Source organism: Benincasa hispida, chromosome 3, assembly GCF_009727055.1.
Source record: "Benincasa hispida cultivar B227 chromosome 3, ASM972705v1, whole genome shotgun sequence".
NCBI lineage: Eukaryota > Viridiplantae > Streptophyta > Magnoliopsida > Cucurbitales > Cucurbitaceae > Benincasa > Benincasa hispida.
The window spans coordinates 17,182,299-17,202,965 of record NC_052351.1 but is presented as its reverse complement, the minus strand read 5'-3'; the positions used below and the strand labels follow the sequence as shown (position 1 = coordinate 17,202,965).

The 20,667-nt window shown below is 34.4% G+C and overlaps 2 protein-coding genes across 5 annotated transcripts; both read left to right on the top strand.

Moving 5' to 3' along the window:
* The first annotated feature begins 7,941 nt into the window (after positions 1-7,941).
* On the top strand, positions 7,942-16,011 carry LOC120074443. 4 transcript variants are annotated; one of them, XM_039027561.1, is made up of 18 exons: positions 7,942-8,080; positions 8,501-8,599; positions 8,685-8,776; positions 9,271-9,309; positions 9,426-9,479; positions 10,550-10,624; positions 11,760-11,825; positions 11,917-11,959; positions 12,472-12,517; positions 13,588-13,681; positions 13,755-13,807; positions 13,908-13,992; positions 14,077-14,179; positions 14,251-14,343; positions 14,495-14,561; positions 14,912-14,978; positions 15,078-15,131; positions 15,577-16,007. In XM_039027561.1, the coding sequence occupies exons 2-18, from the start codon at positions 8,542-8,544 to the stop codon at positions 15,802-15,804; spliced, it is 1,317 nt and encodes a 438-aa protein (XP_038883489.1). In that variant the 5' UTR covers positions 7,942-8,080; positions 8,501-8,541; the 3' UTR covers positions 15,805-16,007. The 4 variants fall into 4 exon arrangements, with proteins under 4 accessions (XP_038883489.1, XP_038883492.1, XP_038883491.1 ...); XM_039027564.1 differs by having other exon boundaries at positions 15,564-15,772; XM_039027562.1 differs by having other exon boundaries at positions 7,981-8,080; positions 8,508-8,599; positions 15,577-16,008.
* Positions 16,012-17,018: 1,007 nt separating this feature from the next.
* On the top strand, positions 17,019-20,313 carry LOC120072905 (peroxidase 72-like). The gene is made up of 4 exons (XM_039025435.1): positions 17,019-17,836; positions 17,949-18,140; positions 18,220-18,385; positions 19,690-20,313. The coding sequence occupies exons 1-4, from the start codon at positions 17,603-17,605 to the stop codon at positions 20,100-20,102; spliced, it is 1,005 nt and encodes a 334-aa protein (XP_038881363.1). The 5' UTR covers positions 17,019-17,602; the 3' UTR covers positions 20,103-20,313.
* The last annotated feature ends 354 nt before the right edge of the window (positions 20,314-20,667 follow it).

Below are 20,667 nucleotides of genomic sequence, written 5' to 3'. Positions count from 1 at the left end.
ACTTAAACTTAATAACCTCGGATCCTTAGTTTATTGGATTCATGAATATAGAATTTAAATTTGCTAAAGATTTTCAATAACAGCTTATTGAACAAGAATATGATATTACAAACTACGAGTTTTAGGACAAAATCCAACAAACTATATGTTATATCATATATAACACATAACCTATAGTTTTTATATTGTATCAAATACAATATATCCTATAGTTTTAGTTCTCTCATTAATGCATAATATTTAATATAAAACTCATTTATACTAAACTTAATTATATGAATCCAATTCACATAATTAGTATTTGAATCATATTCAAATATTTATTTCCTCTTAAATTAACTTTATATTATAATGTATCAAATACATTGTATTAATTATACCACATATAATTAAATTAAATTAATTATATCACATATAATTAATTCTCTCAATTAATTTGAACAATTCAAATTAATTGAAAATTGATTCTCATTTAATCCTTGTTGAGCTACAAAGAGGAGCTCATAAACCTATAGCTTGAAGCTCCATTGGTACTTGAATAATTAATTAAACACCTTTAATTAAATTATTCTAATATAATTATCAACATCTATTAACTGTCTGACACACCACTAAAGACCGATAGTGATAACAGGCAGAAATGCACGTTATTACAGCGCAAAGTCATAAAACAATGCAGGATTGCGATGGTAAAAATATACAATATTGTGTCCAAAAGCATTAAGTTCACAACATTGCGATTGCATGCGTCCATTGCATTAAAACAACTAACTTATGTATTTTTGTGCAGAAAATGTGATGGCGCAAGATGAAAATGCGATCCGAAGAAATTAACATCGAGCGCATTGAGAGATTGCGACCGTAAGGCTATGCAATCATTTGCACTCACAAAAAACTGCTCAAGAAGGTGGCCGCATAGAGTCGGCACATCAAGGTGGTTGCATCTGGGTGAAAGCTTAATAAATCACGATGGGACAGAAAGCTGATGACGGCCGATTTCGAATTAAGTTGACAAGCCGTTAACGACCTACTGTTGCAAGTACACTCAACTTTTCGGTGACAAATATTCAGCGCATCAGACAGAGAATTAATGCCATCCCATCGGTGCAGTCATAAAAGAGAAGAAGCTTTTCACCCTGAAGCTGTATAAATACCGAAGGCCACCTTCATAGAAGTGAGAGTTAGAGAGTTAGTTAGTTCGCCCAGTTTACAGAGTTCACCTTATAGATAGTTAGCCTTGTTCTTAGTTTCTTATACTTAGAAGGTGGAAGCGAGAGAAGGAAAAAGACGCCGGAAGATTGTCCTGGTTAGCTCGAGAGAGTGCCAGGGAGCATGGAAAAATAGAGAGGAGATCGACTCTTGCGAGAGCAAGAATATCTTTTTAGCAGAGTAGAGAAGAACAGTTTAAAAGCTTTCGGAAGTAAGAAATTGCTACCAGGCTCTTTATTCTTAATTCGCATTGTCATTCTGTACTTCGATTATATATAGAGAGAGAGAGAATGGAACTTGTTTTTCTACATCTGTTCACTCTCTGTAAAATACGCATGAGTAGCTAAAATTGTTGAATGGGTTGAGAAGTACTTAGCTAACATGATTTAGAATCTTCATTGCATGCGATCGTCTTGTCTTATGTTGCGCTCAACACCCTTTAGAGCTACTCGAAAGAGAATCTAAAGAAAGAATCTAAGACTTGAGAGAGCTAGGTTAGAATCTAGACTCAAGAGAGCAAGATTAGATTTGCATAAGTAAGAGATAGAGACTTAGAGATAAGCTTTGTTTGCCATCATGCATCGCATGTACCTTAGAGATAGGTTAGGATGGTATGTGGTCGCCCTGTGTATGTGTGTGTCATTTGTCATCGCATAGACAAGAATAGAGGCTTAAACGTAGGTCCTATAGACAGCATCGCATGCGTTCTAAAACTAGAATACATAGCATTTACATTGAGAGATGACTTGCTGTTGTATGTGTGTAGCATGATCGCATAACATAAATGCATTCCTAGGAAGTGTTAGCTAAATCCCTTCTCAACCCGTTCCCTGCATACTCATCGCATCTTTGATATTATTAACTCTTTTCTCAACTCCGTCGCATACACTTTATACTGTAAACAACAAACCAACCAACCACTTGATTTATTTGTTATCGCAAAGTGATCTAAACATTACCATCGCATATTGTTTTTCTTAGTCCCTGAGTTCGACCCTGGGCATACAGGCAATTCAGTAGGGTTTATACTTGGACCTTGCTAAGAAAACTTGCATGCATAACGGATTTTCCACCAACGCATCCTTTATAATTATTTCATCGCATAACAACACGCATCAGCTGCACTCTTCACACTATAGATATATTTCTGTGTCAATTGGATATAAGCAATCAACAGTGATAACCCTTCCAAATTGCTCGTGAGTACAACTAGGCCAAAATTATCGTTTTGGCCCCTGTAATTACATCTAACTTCTTAAGTACCACTTATCCCTCTAATAAACAATAAGTCATAGTCCAACTATGACCAAACCCCTCTCGGGCTAGGAGAGGGTGTGGTGCCACATTGTTCAAGCCCCGAAATCTGCCTTTAAGGGAACAATTTATTTACTTACCCTGGTGTTAGGGAAGGAGTGAATTCTGTCTTATGTAACTATGTTCCCAACTTTCCAATCTGTCGAATCCTCAAAATGGTAGACTTATTGAGTTAACGATCTGACCACTCTCACATATACAAATCAAAGGACCGCCTTCACAGGCAGGAAGTTCCCAACTCACTCAGGATTCAGGTCATGTCACCTATGCCATCCTGGTAAAATGTAAGTCTCTATTATGAATGACGTTATATAATGAGACTAGTAATTTCATGGTCCGATCTTATATAAATTTCTTTGTATAGAGTACTCCCGCTCACATGTCTCCACATGAATGATCAGGATCAGATCATTTGTAGCATTTTATATCAATCGTAATATTTATAAAGCGGGTCGTATTCGTAATGTCATCAGGATAAGGTATCCAGCTTTATCCATCTATTACAGATCATTTAGGTTGTCACTTAATCATGATCCACCTGTATGTCTCTACATACATGTTTAAGCTACAGATATTAACTTTGGATGTTAGTTTATTGGTTTATGAGTTTAATACTACTAAATGTCAAATAAAATATCTCATATTTTATTAAATAAATAAAATATTTGTACAATATAATTACAAACTGTAGGACCCTACAAGATTTAGGGTGTCACACCCCCTCTCGAGCCTTATTACCCAGACTGGAAGAGGATGTGAAGACAACTAACACCACCCTTTTGTGATATCAACTGTCGGACTTCATCAGTATAAAAGCTAGGTTATTATAACTCATTAATGATTATAAATAATTAAACATATTGTTTTACGTGCTTTAACCTAACTATCGTAATGACTTCCAATTAACATGATTCAAGTCCTGCCCTTGTAAGATAAAATTAATTCAGACCTCTGGTGGCTTTCCCAAACGATCCGTTTGCCGCAACCTAGGGAGGGAAAAAAAAAACAAAGGATGGAAAACGTGAACTATAAGCCCAGTGAGTGGTGCCTTTATAAGAAATCAAACTTGACTTTAGAAATTCATTTTTGTGGAATACAAACATGAATCACATAATATAAAATGTAACCTCCCCAGCCTATCAGCTGGATATTCCTGGCATGATCATGTAATACCAACCCTCAGGTATTCTCTGCGAATAACCCTCAATGACCGATGTGGAATCAATCTCAGCACCCTATAACCCGTTGAATGTGCACATATACGACATTTCCTGTTAGACATGTTAGGTATGCTGACAATCCCAGCCAGATACCCTGACAATCCCAGCCAGATACCCTGACAATTCCAGCCAAGCATCCACAAAGTATGCTAACAGTACCCCAGGTACAAATCTAGTTCCCAATACAATGACACATGCATTATGACAACCAACAACAATCAAATCTAGACAAAAACACATTTTTAGATCATGCCTATATTTCAAATATAACCTATATATATAATCATACATATATGAAATCAATCATACAAGCAATCGAATAACCACTCATAGTTCCTCATGTAAGAATTCTTTTAGGCAGCTCCCCGTCTCACTCCTTGGATTCTTCCCACTTAAAATAACCCAAAAATAGGTTGAGTTATTCCAAGATAGCTTCTTAGAGGTTATTTTGACAAGTTGGGAGGCGTTGGGCAATAGGTGGATGCGTCTTTGCATGCAGGTGGGCAGAGGGACACGTTGGGCGGTCGCTCTTGCATAGGCAGCAGTGGACGTCTAGGCGTGCGTCTGACTGATCGCGTGGGTAATGCAGCGTGTGCAAGCATGCACTCATGATGGCATGCGTCCGTCCGTTGATGCGTCTAGTAGGGCGCGTGCACTTGGTTGGCGGGAACGTGTGACAAGGCTGCTGGGTGACAGCCTATGCGTTTAACTAGACCATTTTACCTCTAACACAAGTTCCCTCTTCTTCAATACCCCAAACACAGTGGCAGCCCGGTAGCCTTCACTACACTCCTCTCTGAGTATTTTCGCTCTAATTTCAATTAAATGGCCCGAGTGAGTTGTGAGAGTTCTTCGTCCCAAGCCTCCTATTTATAGGCGTCCAAAGTCTCACCCAGCATGACACCTCCTACTTGGCTATATGACCAGTTGTTTTCTCTTCTTGTTGCCAATGCAACTCCTTGCCCCAATGATACTAAAGTGTTTTCCTTTCCCTTAGCCAACGTACAAGTCCCTCCTTGCATGCCTCCTTGGCCGTCCACCTTAATTGCATAAGATCTTCAACTTCCTTAGTTCGTCACATGTCCGGACAAGCTCATTTATCCTATAGCTCTCTTATCAATGCATCACTTATGACATACTAAACCCTCAAGGCATTGCAAGTCTTTTTTTGGTTGCATCCCTTTCTTCTCTCGCATGGCTTACCCTTGGCACATGCGCGCGTCTAAGCCTATGACCATTATCGTCTAGCATCCAAGCCCATCGTTTAGCACTATCATCCAGTGCCATCATCTAGCGCTCATACTTATCGTGCAGTGCAATCGCCTATCGTGTAGCGCCATCGCCTATTGTGTAGTGCTAGTGTCTAACGCATCGTTTAGCACCGCATATAGCTACACAATCGTCCGCGTGCACACAACTCTTCAACGCATAGCGCCACGACTGTGTGCATTCTTGCTTGCGTCTGTCCCATCCCTCGATGGTCTTCCTTACTGCTTGCTCATGTACTCATTGCCATCCCACGCATGCGTCCTCACAAGATTAATGCATGGTTGTCCTTGGCTTCAACACCTAACCCCTCATAACATCTACCAACTTGGCCAACTATATCAAGCGTACAACATACCCCTATGTCTGCTTAGCCATTTCTCATGCGTCCCTCATGGCTTTGGTTAGTCTTAATGGTTTGCCGCATACTCCAATACTTAATCAAATTTTTATTACTTACCATTTTACTTAACCCAAGCTTCAAGTTCAATACTTAAGATTTACTTTTAAATTACTTAAGGTGTTCTCCTCTTCTTAACTTTCCTTCTAAGTTACTTAACCATTCAAGCTTTAACTTAAGTTACCTAGATTAGGTTCAGGGTTTCACATAGGGCATCAACCCCAACAAGAAAAAATTAGCTTCAATGGAAAGAAGCAATCAAGGCAGAATTAAACTCACTTTCAAAACGACGTTTTTTTCCCAGTAGTTCGAACACCAGAAGGTGTCAAACCTGTGAGATACAAATGGGTATTTGTAAGAAAAATAAATGAAAATAATGTGGTCACAAGATACAAAGCAAGACTAGTTGCACAAGGTTTTTCACAAAGACCTGGTATTGATTATGAGGACATATTCTCCAGTGGTGGATGCAATTACACTAAGATATTTAATTGGTTTGACTGTGTATGAAAGTCTGGATATACATCTTATGGATGCAGTTACAACATATTTACATGGATCTCTTGATAATTATTTTTATATGAGAATCTCAAAAGGATTTAAGGTACATGAAACATTTACATCAAATTTTTGGGAATTGTATTCAATAAAGTTACGGAGATCACTATATGGATTGAAAGAATCAGGACGGATGTGGTACAATCGCTTAAGTGGATATTTATTGAAAGAAATATATCGAAATAATCCAATATGTCCGTGTTCTTTTATAAAAAAATTCACAATCGGGATTTTCTATTATAACTGCATATGTTGATAACTTGAATATAATTGGAACTCCTGAAGAGCTTTCGAAGGCAAAAGATTATCTCAAGAAAGATCTTGAAAAAACAAAATTTTGCCTTGGTTTACAAATTGAGCATTTAACAGATGAAATATTTATTCATCGGTCAACTTATACAGGAAAATTTTTGAAAAGATTTTATATGGACAAAGCACATCCATTAAATATTCCAATGGAAGTCCGTTCATTGGATATAAAGAAAGATATATTTTGATCTCAAGATAATAATGAAGAACTTCTTGGTCCTGAAGTATCATATCTTAGTGCAATTGGTGCACTTATGTATCTTGTTAATAATACAAGACTACATATTGCATTTTCAGTAAATTTATTAGCTAGATATAGTTCTCCTCCTACAAAAAGACATTGGAACGGAATTAAGCATATACTTTGTTATCTATGAGGAACAATCGATATGAGTTTGTTTTATTCAACTAAATCATTTTGACCTAGTTGGTTATGCAGATTTTGGATATTTATCTTATCCACACAAAGTTAGATCTCGAACAGGTTATCTGTTCACATGTGGAGGAACTACTATATCATGACGATTGGTGACACAGACCATAACAAACACTTCCTTAAATCATGTTAAAATTATTGTAATTGATCACGAGGCTAGTCGATAATGTGTATGGCTAAGATCAACAACTTACACTTCGTGAAATATGTGGCTTGTCTTCTAATAAAAATCTTTCATCAATATTATACAGAGACAATACAGCTTGCATAGCCCAAATCAAAGGAGAATATATTAAAGGAGATAGAATAAAGCATATTTCATCGAAGCTTTTCTACACCCATGATGTTGAAGAAAATTGCGACATCACTGTACAACAAAATTGTTCGAATGATAACCTAACAAACTTATTTACAAAGGCATTATCAACCGTAACTTTTGAAAAAATTGGTGCATAACATTGGAATACAGCGACTCAGAAATCTTAAGTGATGTTTTCATGATGGGAGTAAATATATTGTATTCTTTTAGGAATACATATTATAGGAAATATGTACTCTTTTTCCTTCACTAGCGTTTTTTCTAGTAAATTTTTAATAATGAATATTTCATATATATATATGAGTATCTAAGGGAGAGTATTATAAATATTATAAAACTAAATAGATGCCCATTGCTTAATGTCTTAAAAGTCATGTGTCAATCTTCATGTTGTCCATGTGTCTTGTAGTTACTCATGATTGGTATCCACGTAAGACCACATCCTACTTGCCACTTTGCCTATAAATAGTGACATTTGTTGGATCTTAAAGTCATGCACATTGGTGAGAAATTCACTTCAAATTTCCACTAAATTTTCATAATTTTAGTTATATATATTTATATATTATTATATTATATTTTCTCTATATCAGTTGTGCTCCTCAATTTCATAACATTTTCATATTTTTAATATTTTTTTTCTCATTATTAGAAATATATTCTTATTACTTGGCGTAATGTAAAAGAAAACAAAGTTTTTTTAAAAAAAAAAACAGGGTAAAAAAAAAAGAAAAAAACAAAGTTAATGTGGATTGTTTTTCTTAGTACATTGCGTATGTATATATATATGAATTAGTGAAAAGTCGAAAATATTCGACATGTAAATGTATGATATTTTGTCTTATTCTAATTTTAAGTAATGTTAAGACTTTTTCTTTAAAAAATTTTATTTTTCTGAATAGAAATTAATTATTACCATGAAATGCCCGCGTTTCTGGTGTAATGGCCATAATCGCATGTTTTCGCGTATTCATCCCTTATTTCTCGAAATCCAGCCCTCTGATTCAGTGAAGAGCAACAAAACGGGGCTATTCAGTTCAAGGTTTCAGGTAATTTCGTTTTCCTTCTCTTCATCATCTTCTTTGGAAGTAGTTTCCAGCGTCGAATTCAGCTGGCCTTCAACATAACCACACTTTCCACTTTCTCGCGTTGAAACTGTAACCGATCCAAATTCGCAAATGTAGTATTGCATTTAAGTTTTATTCATTCCTTGAATTGAATATCTATTTCAATCGGTTCTACATGCCTTTTCGAGTCTTGCACGTTTGGTTTTCTCCTAGATATTTTGAACACACTACCGTTATTTGATGCTGCTATCTCCCTGCCCTACACTGACTTGACGAACGCTTTAACTCGAGCATCTGGTTTTTAGCATTGGGCATTAACCAATATTCATGCTATTTATCTTCATCTGGTCATTTGGTAGTCATGATATGTCAACCGCTGAGCTTACAAAATTTTGTTTGTAGACTGCAGGACATGTTCAAAACGTTGAAAGCAACATAAAAATATGAGTGCAAGATATCATATTGGTTCTTTACGTTTACTACTCTTCACTGCATTCATTAGTAAGCTTGCTTCATTCAACATATTTTGTCCCTTTTCAAAATGTTGTATCTACCTTTATCTCTTATAGATTTTTCTTTGTTTTAGGTGTCCTTTTACAGGCTGTTGAAATGAATGCAATTGCAGTGCCAAGTTCCAGTTGCTATGTTTTTGACAATTCTAGTCACATTATTGATTTTGTATCCTACATAGTATGGTATATGTTACAACTTACTAAGGACCTAGGTTTGGTAATACGAATTATCAATACTCAGTTAATTGGGAGATGGGGAAGCAGTTTGCGTTTGTAAAACAACCAAGTCTAGGTTGAGCAATTTGCATTTGTAAAACAACCAAATCTAGGTTGACCTTTCTGTAGCTTTCCTGATTGTGATCTTTCTTGAATTTACCTTATCTCAAACGGATCCTTCTGGAGGCTTGTGAATTGTAATTAGCAACAGATTCATTTTAGGAGACCTTTTCCATAAAATTTCTTCTGTCTTTAAGTGGATTTTCTTAATTGGTTGTTAAATTTGGTGGACCAGTCAATATTAGCATCTTCATCTGTCATACCGAACATTTTGTTTCCGTTTGCTAAACCTGAACTGAAATTAACTTCTCCTTCATATTGCCTGTTCCTCAATTATGCTTCTGGCGTTATTATGTTTTTAGCTTTACTTAACTCTACAACTAGAGTAGCTGGGTTGGACAACCATTTGAATACGATGGGAAGGTGATATTCTTTTTCTTAATTAAATAATGAAACTTGAGGCATTTTATTATATTTAAAATTCCTATCTATAAATACATGAATTCAGGCAGTATTGAGTCAAGTATATCTTGATATAGGATTCTGACTTGGTGGTTCGGTTTTGCAAAGATGTGGAAAGTAGATCACAAATGGTAATACATTTATGCTAGATTACTTTACCATGAGCTTTGATTATTTTGAAGATATGTTTTATCAGAGGAATATTACATGTAGCCTCTTAGTGCCTTATTTGATGAAGAAAGGTTTATATATTCACGTCATTCTTTACATTATATCTACCACTTTTGGCCTTTGGGATTCCATCTATAAATGGTTAAGGGTTAGAGTGGAGGAGTTCTTGAAAATAGATATACTTTCTTTAGCCCAAAAGATGTTGGTCTCTATTTCATTTTTGAGTTAACTATTCTCAAGGAACTGTCAAAATGGCTGAGAAGAATTGCATTGACTTCATTCATTCTTTTATGCTTGCTGTAGTTAAAAACGTTCTACAATAGTTTGTGCCCTTCATTTCATGGTTGCAGGTTCTCGCTCTGAAAGGACTAATATAGTTTTTTTTTTTTTTTTTTTTTATGACAATTAACGGAAGGTCATGCATTTGCATTCTTTTTCTTCATATCATTTATAAATTTTATTTTTGAAGAACAATTTTAGACTTTAAGGGTATATTTGGGATAAGAACTATCCTAAGACTATAATAATCACCTCTTACTACAGTAAATACTATTTTGTATTTCCCAATTAGCTACAGTCAACACTATTTCAAAACCCCCATTTCCTACAATATTTACAATTTGCTACAGTTTTTATTATTTTACATTCATCATTTTTTTTATTCTTTGTTATTGTGCTTACTGTTTCCTTCTCAAACTAAAATAGTTTACACTTCAAACACATACTATTAAAACCCAAACTAAAATAATCTACGTCCCAAATACAAACTATTATAATCCAACTATAATAACCAACTCCTTGCCCCAAACGCCCCCTAAAAAGTTAATTATTGATATGTAGTTGTGAGTCCATGACTATGGTGAATCAAGGTCTGGAGGCTATTACATGCTGGCTGTTTTATTACCTCTTGAACATGTTCAAGCTATGTTTTGTCTTTGGAAAGTTCATATTTTCCTTCCTTTTTTGTTAATTGATTCAACGGATTGGGCAGCCTCATTCACATCTAGTGCTTTTGTTCCTGATTATTCAGGGATATGTAGATTTTGGTCGATTTGACAAATTCAATTACCTTGTCTCTGGTTCAGGACATGCCAACTTTGTTCAAGTAAGCTTTGTTTCTAACGAAAATGGATGTTTATTTTAGTTTCTTTCTCATGGATGATAACATAGGCTATCCTACAAAAGTGCTCTCTATTTAAGACAAGTAAGTTGAGTTTAGTGAAAATAGAGTACTGTATTGTCTAACGAATGAACTGCAAGGGGAAATGGGAAAGAAGGGACAGATTGCCTAAGTAAATTATTGACAGATAGTCCAAACCTGATGGTGTAAAATGAAAGATGGGTACAAACCCCACTTAAGTTAGTCACTTTTTTTCCAAATGCTTTTCTTGGAGTGGAAGCAGCATGATCTTGAAACTATAAGTTTGGTCTTTGAATTTTTAGGGTTGTGTATAGTTACTCCTTGTACTTTTAAAAGTTTCTTTCTAACAAGTCTCAACTTTTAGAATTTTGTTTATTTAGTTCTTTTACTTTGAAGAAGATTACGAAAGGCCCTTGAACTTTTAATTTGTATCTAACATATGTACATTACTAACTCCATTAGTGAAATGTTTATGTCCAGTAAAAGTTCTTGGTGCTCTCTTTCTGAAGGCTTCACAAGATTTTCTATTCAAGATGCATTATTTGGAATGCTTTTATGTTTCCATTGTAATTCAATTCTGATTTAATTTTCAGCTATTACTTTATTGTTCTCATTTCCCCTTGGCGTTTGTGTAACATTTATGTCATCAAACACTTGGAATTGCTTAAAACTAGCTTAGCATGTAATCTTTAAGCAATATAGTCTGTGTACTACATCAATATGACTATTAAATTGGTGAGGTTAATAGTAAGGATCTACTAGCTACAACATTTGAAAGTTTATGGGCCTATCAGAAGTTCCTTTTTTAAAGTACAAGATCAAATAGACATAATCTTGAAAGTTCAAGGACCTATTAGAATTTTTTTAAGGTATGGGAACTGAAAAGATAACTTAAAAGTTCTGGGCCAATCTTACAATTTAACCATTTTCTTTTTAAGGATGGTGATAACGAAGACTTAAAAGAGTTCTAAATTATTGCTTAACCAACTCTGTCTGGGAGACTCCTCGTCTCCCCTTTATAGTCCTTTTTTTGGGTAATATAAGTTGTTGGTTGCTATGGACCTTGATATCATTATCATTTCAATTTCCATCTGTTCAGGATTATTACTATGGTGACCTGACTTCTTGTGAGCAGAGTTATGACAAATTGGGGAGGACTGCTCTGGTGGGTTTTTATTTTGGAACTATCTTTCAATCCTTCAAACTTATGTATTTAAATTCATGGCTTCTCATGAAGTTTCAAATTCTCATTTCAGGTAAATGTTATATGTGGAAGTTGTTTAAATGGACAATGTAAAGGTATGGCTTCTCATGAAGTATCAAATTCTCCTTGGTTCTATCTCTCTCTCTCTCAAAGAAACTTATGCTTTTTCAAAGAATATACTTTGGATCTTCTCATTTGTGAGAGTTGACTATTGTTTCAACCAACCCTCAAATTTCCTCATAAAATTAGGATCCATCCACTATCTCTCACTCTAGAAATCCTCGAACATATATTATTGCTTAAAGCTAGACTGTAGAAACTGGGGAAAGCTTAGGTAAAGTAAAATGAAAGGCCATCTAGCCATGGCCAAAACCTGATGGCTAGAACTTAACCATCACCAACAATGAACCCTCTGACTCTCGTATTTACCTAACTTATTCTATTAGCAACTTTTATTCTATATTCATTATCCTGCACTGTCTAATTCTTAGTTCTTTGAGCAGTGCTCTATCTGCCTTTCCTGAGAATTGTATAAACATGTTTGATCTTAGTGCACTTGGAAAATGTTTCAACTAATGACGATGCATATTCATTCATCTGATTATAGGTGGTCTGGGATGCATCTGCAATATCACTCATGAGTCCAGTTGCAGGTCTTGTGCAGAAACCTAGATTTCTTTAAAAGAGTGAAAATTTTCAATTCGCTGAATCTTAACATGTATGCAATCCTTGAATGATGATTTTGAGGTTTTCACGAGTAGCTGAATGGAAACTTTCTTCTTTCTTTCTCTATCTCTCTGTTTTTTTTTTTTTTTTTTGAAGCATGGGTTACAAATCTTCTTGAAAACCATGCATAGTTGTTTCTTTCAAGTGCATATTTGTCGATGGCTGGGCTAAACACTTCCTTTTACCAATGTGAAGAGAATAGTATAGAATATTAAAGTAAAGCATCTGTCATCTGAAGTTCTTAATCAATTGGAGTATAGTTTATGGGAGCAGTTAGCATTCGCTGTTGCCTCGTTTGCCCATGATAACAATTAGCCTCATTGTTACTATTGTATCACGTGGAAATGTAACGAATCAATGGCAGTGGCTTGAGGTTGAAACCTCAGCCCACCATTACAGGAATTTGGAGAACCTGTCTCTTTCCTGCTTTCTTCTAATATTCTATCCATGTTTCTAACAACTTCACATCTAACTTGATTGGGCCCATTCTCATCCAGCAATTCTTGATGCACCCTCAGACAGAAAAATACAGTACTGCACTCGTTCCTTAAATGTTCATTTTGTTTCTGTTCTGCAGTTGCACCACCTTCCCTGCACCCCATTCTTTTAACTCGAGAAACATGGACCTCGGGGCTTATCAGCCTGATAGAGAATTTTCTCTATAATATTACATTATGTGTTAGTGTTGTAGTGTTAATCATATATAAAGCAGGCATACAACATCTCTATCCTGCACAATTCATCTGATTTCATGAATGAACGTGGAAGCCAGCCTTATTATCGTTAATATTCTTCATAAATTGAATGATCGGAAACTTTTTATGGGTGAAAAAAAGAAGCAAGCAGTTAATATTGAGAAGCATAGTCCAAAATTTAGAAGGCTGGTTAGGGTCAGGGACTCTTCTTAATGCTCTGGGATTTGAAACATAATTTCGAGAAAGGGGAAGTTTTCTTGTCTCAGAGAAGGGAACTCATTTATAAATGTTATCTGCCTCAGAGTTATTGTTGATCTTGCCATTCCTTGTGCGAATAAAGGCCCACGTGTTTTCAAAGGATTTACTGTTGGTTTTCACCCCCGATCCTGGGAAATTGTAAGAAACTTATGTCATTTCAAGTTGACATACTTAGATTGAATTATTTACCAAGAAGTACTTTAATACTCAGGTTTACAATGGTTTGACTCAATTAGGCTTTGAGAAACCACACCATGCATTCAGGTAAAAGTCCACCGCCTGATAGCCCTCCATTATATTCTGTCACTTTGATAATGATAGAAGATCAATTCATCTCAGTTATTTCTCACGTTTACATCTTCAGCTTCAGCACAGAGCAGACTGGTGTGGTTCTTTATATGACTGCCATTGCATCACTTTCCTCTTTGGTACAGAAACCAATCATTCAGGTATCATGTTCCCAGTTAGTTGAATAAAAAATTGAAAAATTGATATGCTTTGTAGCTGATGCAATTTGATTAAAACATTTGCAGGTTTCTCCAGAAAAGGGACTAGAGGTGAAAGTATCAGGCTCAGGGGCATCTGGGAGCTACCCTACAACTTTGTCACCCTCAATGTTGATGATTGACTGGAGATGTAGGATGCTTTTTTACCTGGCTTTCTCAATAACTTATCAATATTTATAACCCTCATATTGTTGCAAACAGGTGATGTTGCTAGAGACCTTCCATATGAAGTTAATGTCACAATCCCTGTGGCTGATTATGAACCAATTAGTTTTTTTCTTACCAAAATGTGTGGTAAGAGTCTATCTTTCTCAAGAAACATATCACCCAAGCAATCTTTAAATTAGTTGTAGTAAAAACTGAACTTATTGTAATCCAGGAAATACAACATTGACTTTTTTAAGGGGTGAAAATTAAACCTTCTAAGTCTAGCTTTATTTTGCAGAAAAAAGGCAGGACGTACAAGGGGATTCTATGAAAGGATGGGCCACATTTGGAATACTCTCTTGCATGTATGTCAAGTTTTTCTTAATCTTCTTGGTAGACACGAGTATTCAATATCATCTGTCTACGATAAGTATCTAGATTTTTAGGTGTTAAACTAGTTTGGATGCTTTATAGTCTGGATATTTTTTTTCATAGTAACTGGGGCCAGGGTCTAACTCTGCATGCTTTGGGTGGCTTAGAAATTCTTATCATCTAGATGATTGCGATTTGTGGTAGCTTCATTGAAATGACCTGTTCTGCTGCAGTATTGTGCTCTATTTGATCAACTAGGGGAAAAAGCCGTACATTTACTTTTCAATAGCCTGTTTAAAATATTTTTTATGGTTTTGATGCCTGCAAAAATTTGCATGAGCAGATTCGTAGTCATAGCATCACTATTTTGCTGTGGAGGATTTGTCTATAAGGCCCGAGTGCAAGGCCAGGTACGCTATTTTCCGGTGCCATTGTGGTCAGATTTCTTTTCTATGAAATCTACTGTTATTGTTCGATATTTATGTTGAATCAATTGCATCTGCATGTAGCGTGGAATTGATGCATTGCCTGGCATGGCACTACTATCCGCCTGCTTGGAAACTGTAAGTTTACAGCCCCCTTTTTGACGTAAAATTAAGTTACCAGATATCTTTCTTTTCAATGCAACCACTCTTTCAAGAAACCAAAAAGTTTATGGGAGCTAAAAAGTTTCCTTTGGAGCACATCTTGTACTGTTCGTTTGTAATTCTTATTCATTATTTATGTTCGTTGGTAGTTCTTATTCTTATTCAGTACCAGGCCATGCATGTATGTCATCTCCTCTCTGGAGTCTTTTTCCCAGTATCAAAATGAAGTCCTTGAAGTTTCTTGTCTTCTCATTCTCGACAACAGTCGATTTAGCATAATTCACATAACCTCCAATAATTTTCAGGGTGTTACTAGCTTATACTTGTATCTTTTCAAGGCTTGCATTTTCTTGTCAGATTTAGTAGAACCTTGTTTGAGATGTTTGAATTTTTATCCATAAAATTTAGGTGAGTGGTGCAGGACAGAGCTACCCGAGAGCTGAAGGCATCAATAATGGGTTCGTCAGTGAAGCCTCCTGGGATCGCTCACCATCTTCTTCCTCTTCTCGACGGACTTGGACACCAACTGAGAAAAATTATGGTTCAATATGAATGTCTCTCTGTTTCAGATTTTTTAACTCTTGGAGAGTTTATTAAAGGAATTTGCCTTTTTGCCATTGGATCAAGGAATATAGGCACAGGGATTTAGGTAAAACTTAGATTTTGAAGCTATCAACATGTCAGATATTTCTATCCATATTTTCATAAACTGAAGAGTTGAATTATACAAGATGGAGTAATGTCTTCTTAGAAATGTTGTAGTCATGTTAACAAAATGTTGAAGTTGTCTAATAATTATAAGAAATATTGACATTGAAAGCACTAATAATGATGAGATGAAATTTGACTTTTTACCCATCTGGCTTGGAGAGTTTAAAGGTTTAGGATATAGAGAATTCGCTTCAGTTTTTAAATTTTTTTTTTTTTTTTAAAGATAAATTTTTGTTCTATATAGTAAATTAAATAAGTTCCTACTTTTTGTACCATTCATTGACAAATATTATATGGAGAAGCAATATCCCAACCTACTATGATATGAATTGCAACTTTAGTGAAGTTTTCTATATCATTTTCTTTGAAATTGATAACAAATGCTGTCTGAACAGAACTGTTTAATCAGATTGAACCATTTGACAAATATGATTTGTGCTATAGATAAAAAGTGGAAGAAAGAGCAATAAAAAAAATACCGATTATGTATTTTCACTTCTGTTTAGGATCCCTTGGAAATTAAAAATTATGGTCAAAAGTAGTAGTTGTCCTAACTGCTACCCCACAACTTTTTTCTTTATCTTTTATGTTTATTTTTGTGTCTTATATTATCTGTTTGGTTATGTTGACCTAATTTTCTAATCCATTTCTAAATAATGAAAGGATATGTTTAATCAAAGTTTAATGAGAGGACAAGATTAAAGAGAACAAATAAGGACTTTTGTTTTCTTGATTGAAGATTTAATTTCATAAAATACAACATGAACATAATTCAACAATAGTTAACATAAGATGTATATCTTCCATAATCTACATTTGTTGTACTAAAGAAACTACTAAACATAATTACCTCAACAATGACCAAAAATTAAACTAAATTTACAAAAAAAAATGAAATGTAAAGTAGGGGTTTTGAAGGAATCCATGCCCTTTTGGGCTTCTCCCTTTTCAACTTTCAAGCTCACTTTTATTTTCTAGAAACTAAGAAGCAAACAAGGGGAGGACTGAAAGTCCCCCAAAAACGGAATATTAATTATCAGAAGAAGAAAATAGTGCGAAAGGAAAACAAAGGGTCAAAAGAGAACAATCTTTAACCTCACCTGCTCTGTTGACAAACTCACCCACTAATTATTTAACTCAAAGATTGCCAACATTTTGATTGGACCCTGCAGCTAAGTTTGACAGTAAATTTAATGGGCATATTCATTGTTACGAGGTTTGTAATGATTTATTAAACCAATCAATTGAATTACTCGTTTTGACGAGTTATGATAAATTTAATTATTTTCTTTTAATAATCTAATCTTCTTCTTTCTTCGTGGACTTGAAATTTTGTACAAGATTTTAACAAGCAAAAATAAATATTAATTAAGAAAAAAATGAGATTACATAAATTCGAATACGTCATTTTTTATTATGACACAAAATTACTATTAAACCCAAAAATTTGAGTTAAGTAAATATCGCCTTTTATCACTACTTTGATAAGAAAGATTCAATAGGGTAATTCCCTAAGCATGCTGATAAAGCATAAGACTAATACAAAGCACATTAAAAGCTACACCAACTCTTACCTACACTGAAAGTTAGCTACCAAATCCATAATTTTTAGTGTCCTCTCTTTTCAAAAGACATGACCATTCTACAAAGTCTCCTCTATAAATAGTCACTACCCATTTCAACTCCTTTCACAGCAACATTCCATGTTAGAGTTTTGGTCTTGAAAAGATTTCAAAATGGCCAAGCTTGTTTTGAGATTTGTGTTTGTTCTTTCCCTTCTTGCCTTTGCTCCACTCTGTTTCTGTAGCAGAATTAATGGTGGCTTTGGGTCTCTGTACCCCCAATATTATGACCATTCATGCCCCAAAGCTAAAGAAATAGTGAAATCCATTATGGCAAAGGCTTTTGCTAGAGAACCTCGTATTGCTGCTTCTATTCTTAGACTTCATTTCCATGACTGTTTTGTTCAGGTCAATTTCACTAGTCTTCTTTGTCCTTTTCGACCTTGTGTTTGTTTAATTAAATTTATCGTAATTTGTTTGTTTAAATTATTTTAAGCTTTTAAGTTAACCAATAATTCAGGGGTGCGATGCATCACTATTGCTAGACAGCAGTGGAAGTATTAGGAGCGAAAAGAATTCGAACCCAAATAAGAACTCGGCTAGAGGGTTTGAGGTGATTGATGAGATCAAATCTGCATTGGAGAAAGAGTGTCCACAAACTGTTTCTTGTGCTGACATCTTGGCTTTGGCGGCAAGAGATTCCACTGTCATTGTATGTGCCGTGTGTATATTTTTGTTGTTTCGAATGGTCAAATCAAATCATTCTCAACTTGAAATTTATATATTGACAGACAGGTGGACCATCTTGGGAGGTTCCATTGGGAAGGAAGGACTCAAGAACTGCAAGTCTGAGTGGCTCCAACAATAACATTCCAGCTCCAAATAATACTTTCCAAACCATTCTCAATAGATTCCAAAACCAAGGACTTGACATTGTTGATCTTGTTGCCTTATCTGGTATATTTTTGGGTTCTTTCTTTCTTAACTGAAAACTGTCGAGTTATAATATCCTTGACTGGTTAGTTACATTACATTTTGAACATAGTTCAACTATTATAAATATATACTTTTGATAAATAAAATGAATATCTAACTATGCTCAAGGTGACACGTAAAAAACTCATAGTGAAAACTTGTAATTTAAGCTTAATAGTTTAAAGTTTAAAGTTTTATTTACACTCAAATGTTTAAATAACTATCAGGTTCTCAAACTTTCAAAATTTTAAAGTTAATCATTTAACTTGATCTATTACCTACAAAATTAAGAATTTAGATTCCTATGCTAATCATTTAATTTTTGAAAATTGAACTCATAAACTCTAGTTTCTTCCTTTTTTATTCACTTTTAACTAATATTTTAGAAAATCAAGCTGGATTTTAGAACGTAAAACATTGGACTCTATTTCATTACAATTTAGTCCGAAACTTAAACTTATAAATAAGGAATATTATTTTAAATGACAAAATTGTTAGAAAATATCTACAAATATAACAAAATATCACAGTTTATCTACGATAAATTGTGATAGAGTATGGTCTGTGCCTATCTCGTCGTTAAATTTTGTTATATCATATAAATATTTTGGTTCATTTTGTTATATTTGAAAACAATTCTATAAATAATGCTTCTACCTTTAAGTTTCTATATTTTCTAATATTTTAAAAAACTAAGTCGATGCTTTCAAAAACTAGGAAAAGAATATAGTTTTCAAAAACTTATTTTTTTGTTTTTAAATAAATTTCAAAAAACAAAAAACACAAAACGAATCTGTTATCCAACAAGATTTTAGTTTTCAAAAATTTATTTTAGTTTTTAAAATTTAACTAACAATTGGTGTGTATTTTACTCTTTTTCAAGAAAGGTAAAGTTCATAGTATAGAATTTAAGAGAAAATGTATTTTTAAAAAGGAAAAGAATAATCCACATAAATTTCAAAAGTAAAAAACTAAAAATTAAGGTCTCGTTTAATAATTATATCTATTTTTTATTTTTAAAAATTAAGTATATTTTTTCTAACATTTCTTATAAGTTACATTTTTTTATGAGTATAATGGTTGAATATTTAACAAATTTTAAATTCCAAAATCAAGTTTTTAAAAACGTTCTTTTAGTTTTTTTTTTTTTTTAAATAAAATACTTTAACTAAATTGTTATTAAATAGTTTAAAAAAAAGTTACTGAAGGGACCAAAATCATTACCCAAATTTATTTTTGACCATTTTGACCCGTGTTCACACTTGATCGTCCTGTTTTGGCTGCAGGAGGCCACACCATCGGAAATTCAAGGTGCACCAGCTTCAGGCAGAGGCTATACAACCAGAACGGCAATGGAAAACCCGACAAAACCCTTCCGCAGTCGTACGCGGCGGAGCTCCGGAGCCGTTGCCCGAGATCCGGCGGTGACAATAACCTCTTTTTCCTCGATTACGTCAGCCCGACCAAATTCGACAACAGCTACTTCAAAAACTTAGTTGGTTTCAAAGGGCTTCTCAACTCCGACCAAGTTCTCCTCACCGGAAACGACGCGTCGGCCGCTTTGGTAAAGAAATACGCCGACAACAGCGAGCTGTTCTTCGAGCAATTCGCCAAGTCTATGATTAAAATGGGTAATATTTCCCCATTGACGGGCTCGAGTGGTGAGATCAGAAAGACTTGCAGGAAGATCAACAATTAAATTTTGTTGGGTTTCGTAAATTTCCACAACCAAATAAATTATTTGAAGATTCGTGTCTGATTTGATATGCCGCTTTTCTTTCCTCTTTAATTTCGAATTAGATGTTTTGATTTTGAAGGTTTGTGTGTTTGTCGACTGTCCATTGGTCCCTATGTATTTGCTTATATATATAGACTTAAAAAACATTAATATGCAATCATGTTATTACTAAGTCTCTTTAACGGCTACAATATGTCGATTTAGACATATATTATATAATAAATATTTTTAATATTGTATCATAATTTGTAAGTGATTTGCATCGGGATGATATGAATTTATATTATCTCTGTTGAAGGATAAAATTTTGGACCAATCACAAGTCACCACGTCGTTTGCTAAATTAATGAAGAATTTCTAAATCATTAACTTTGGGTCCAATTAGAAGTTGAGACATGTTCCGAATTAAATTGAAGACCAGTTTTGATGACGTCACGCGGTTGAATCAGATGAGATTAAATTGGCCCAATTTGATATTATTATTTTGGTTCAAAGTCCAAACTACAAAAAAAAAAAGAGTTGAATT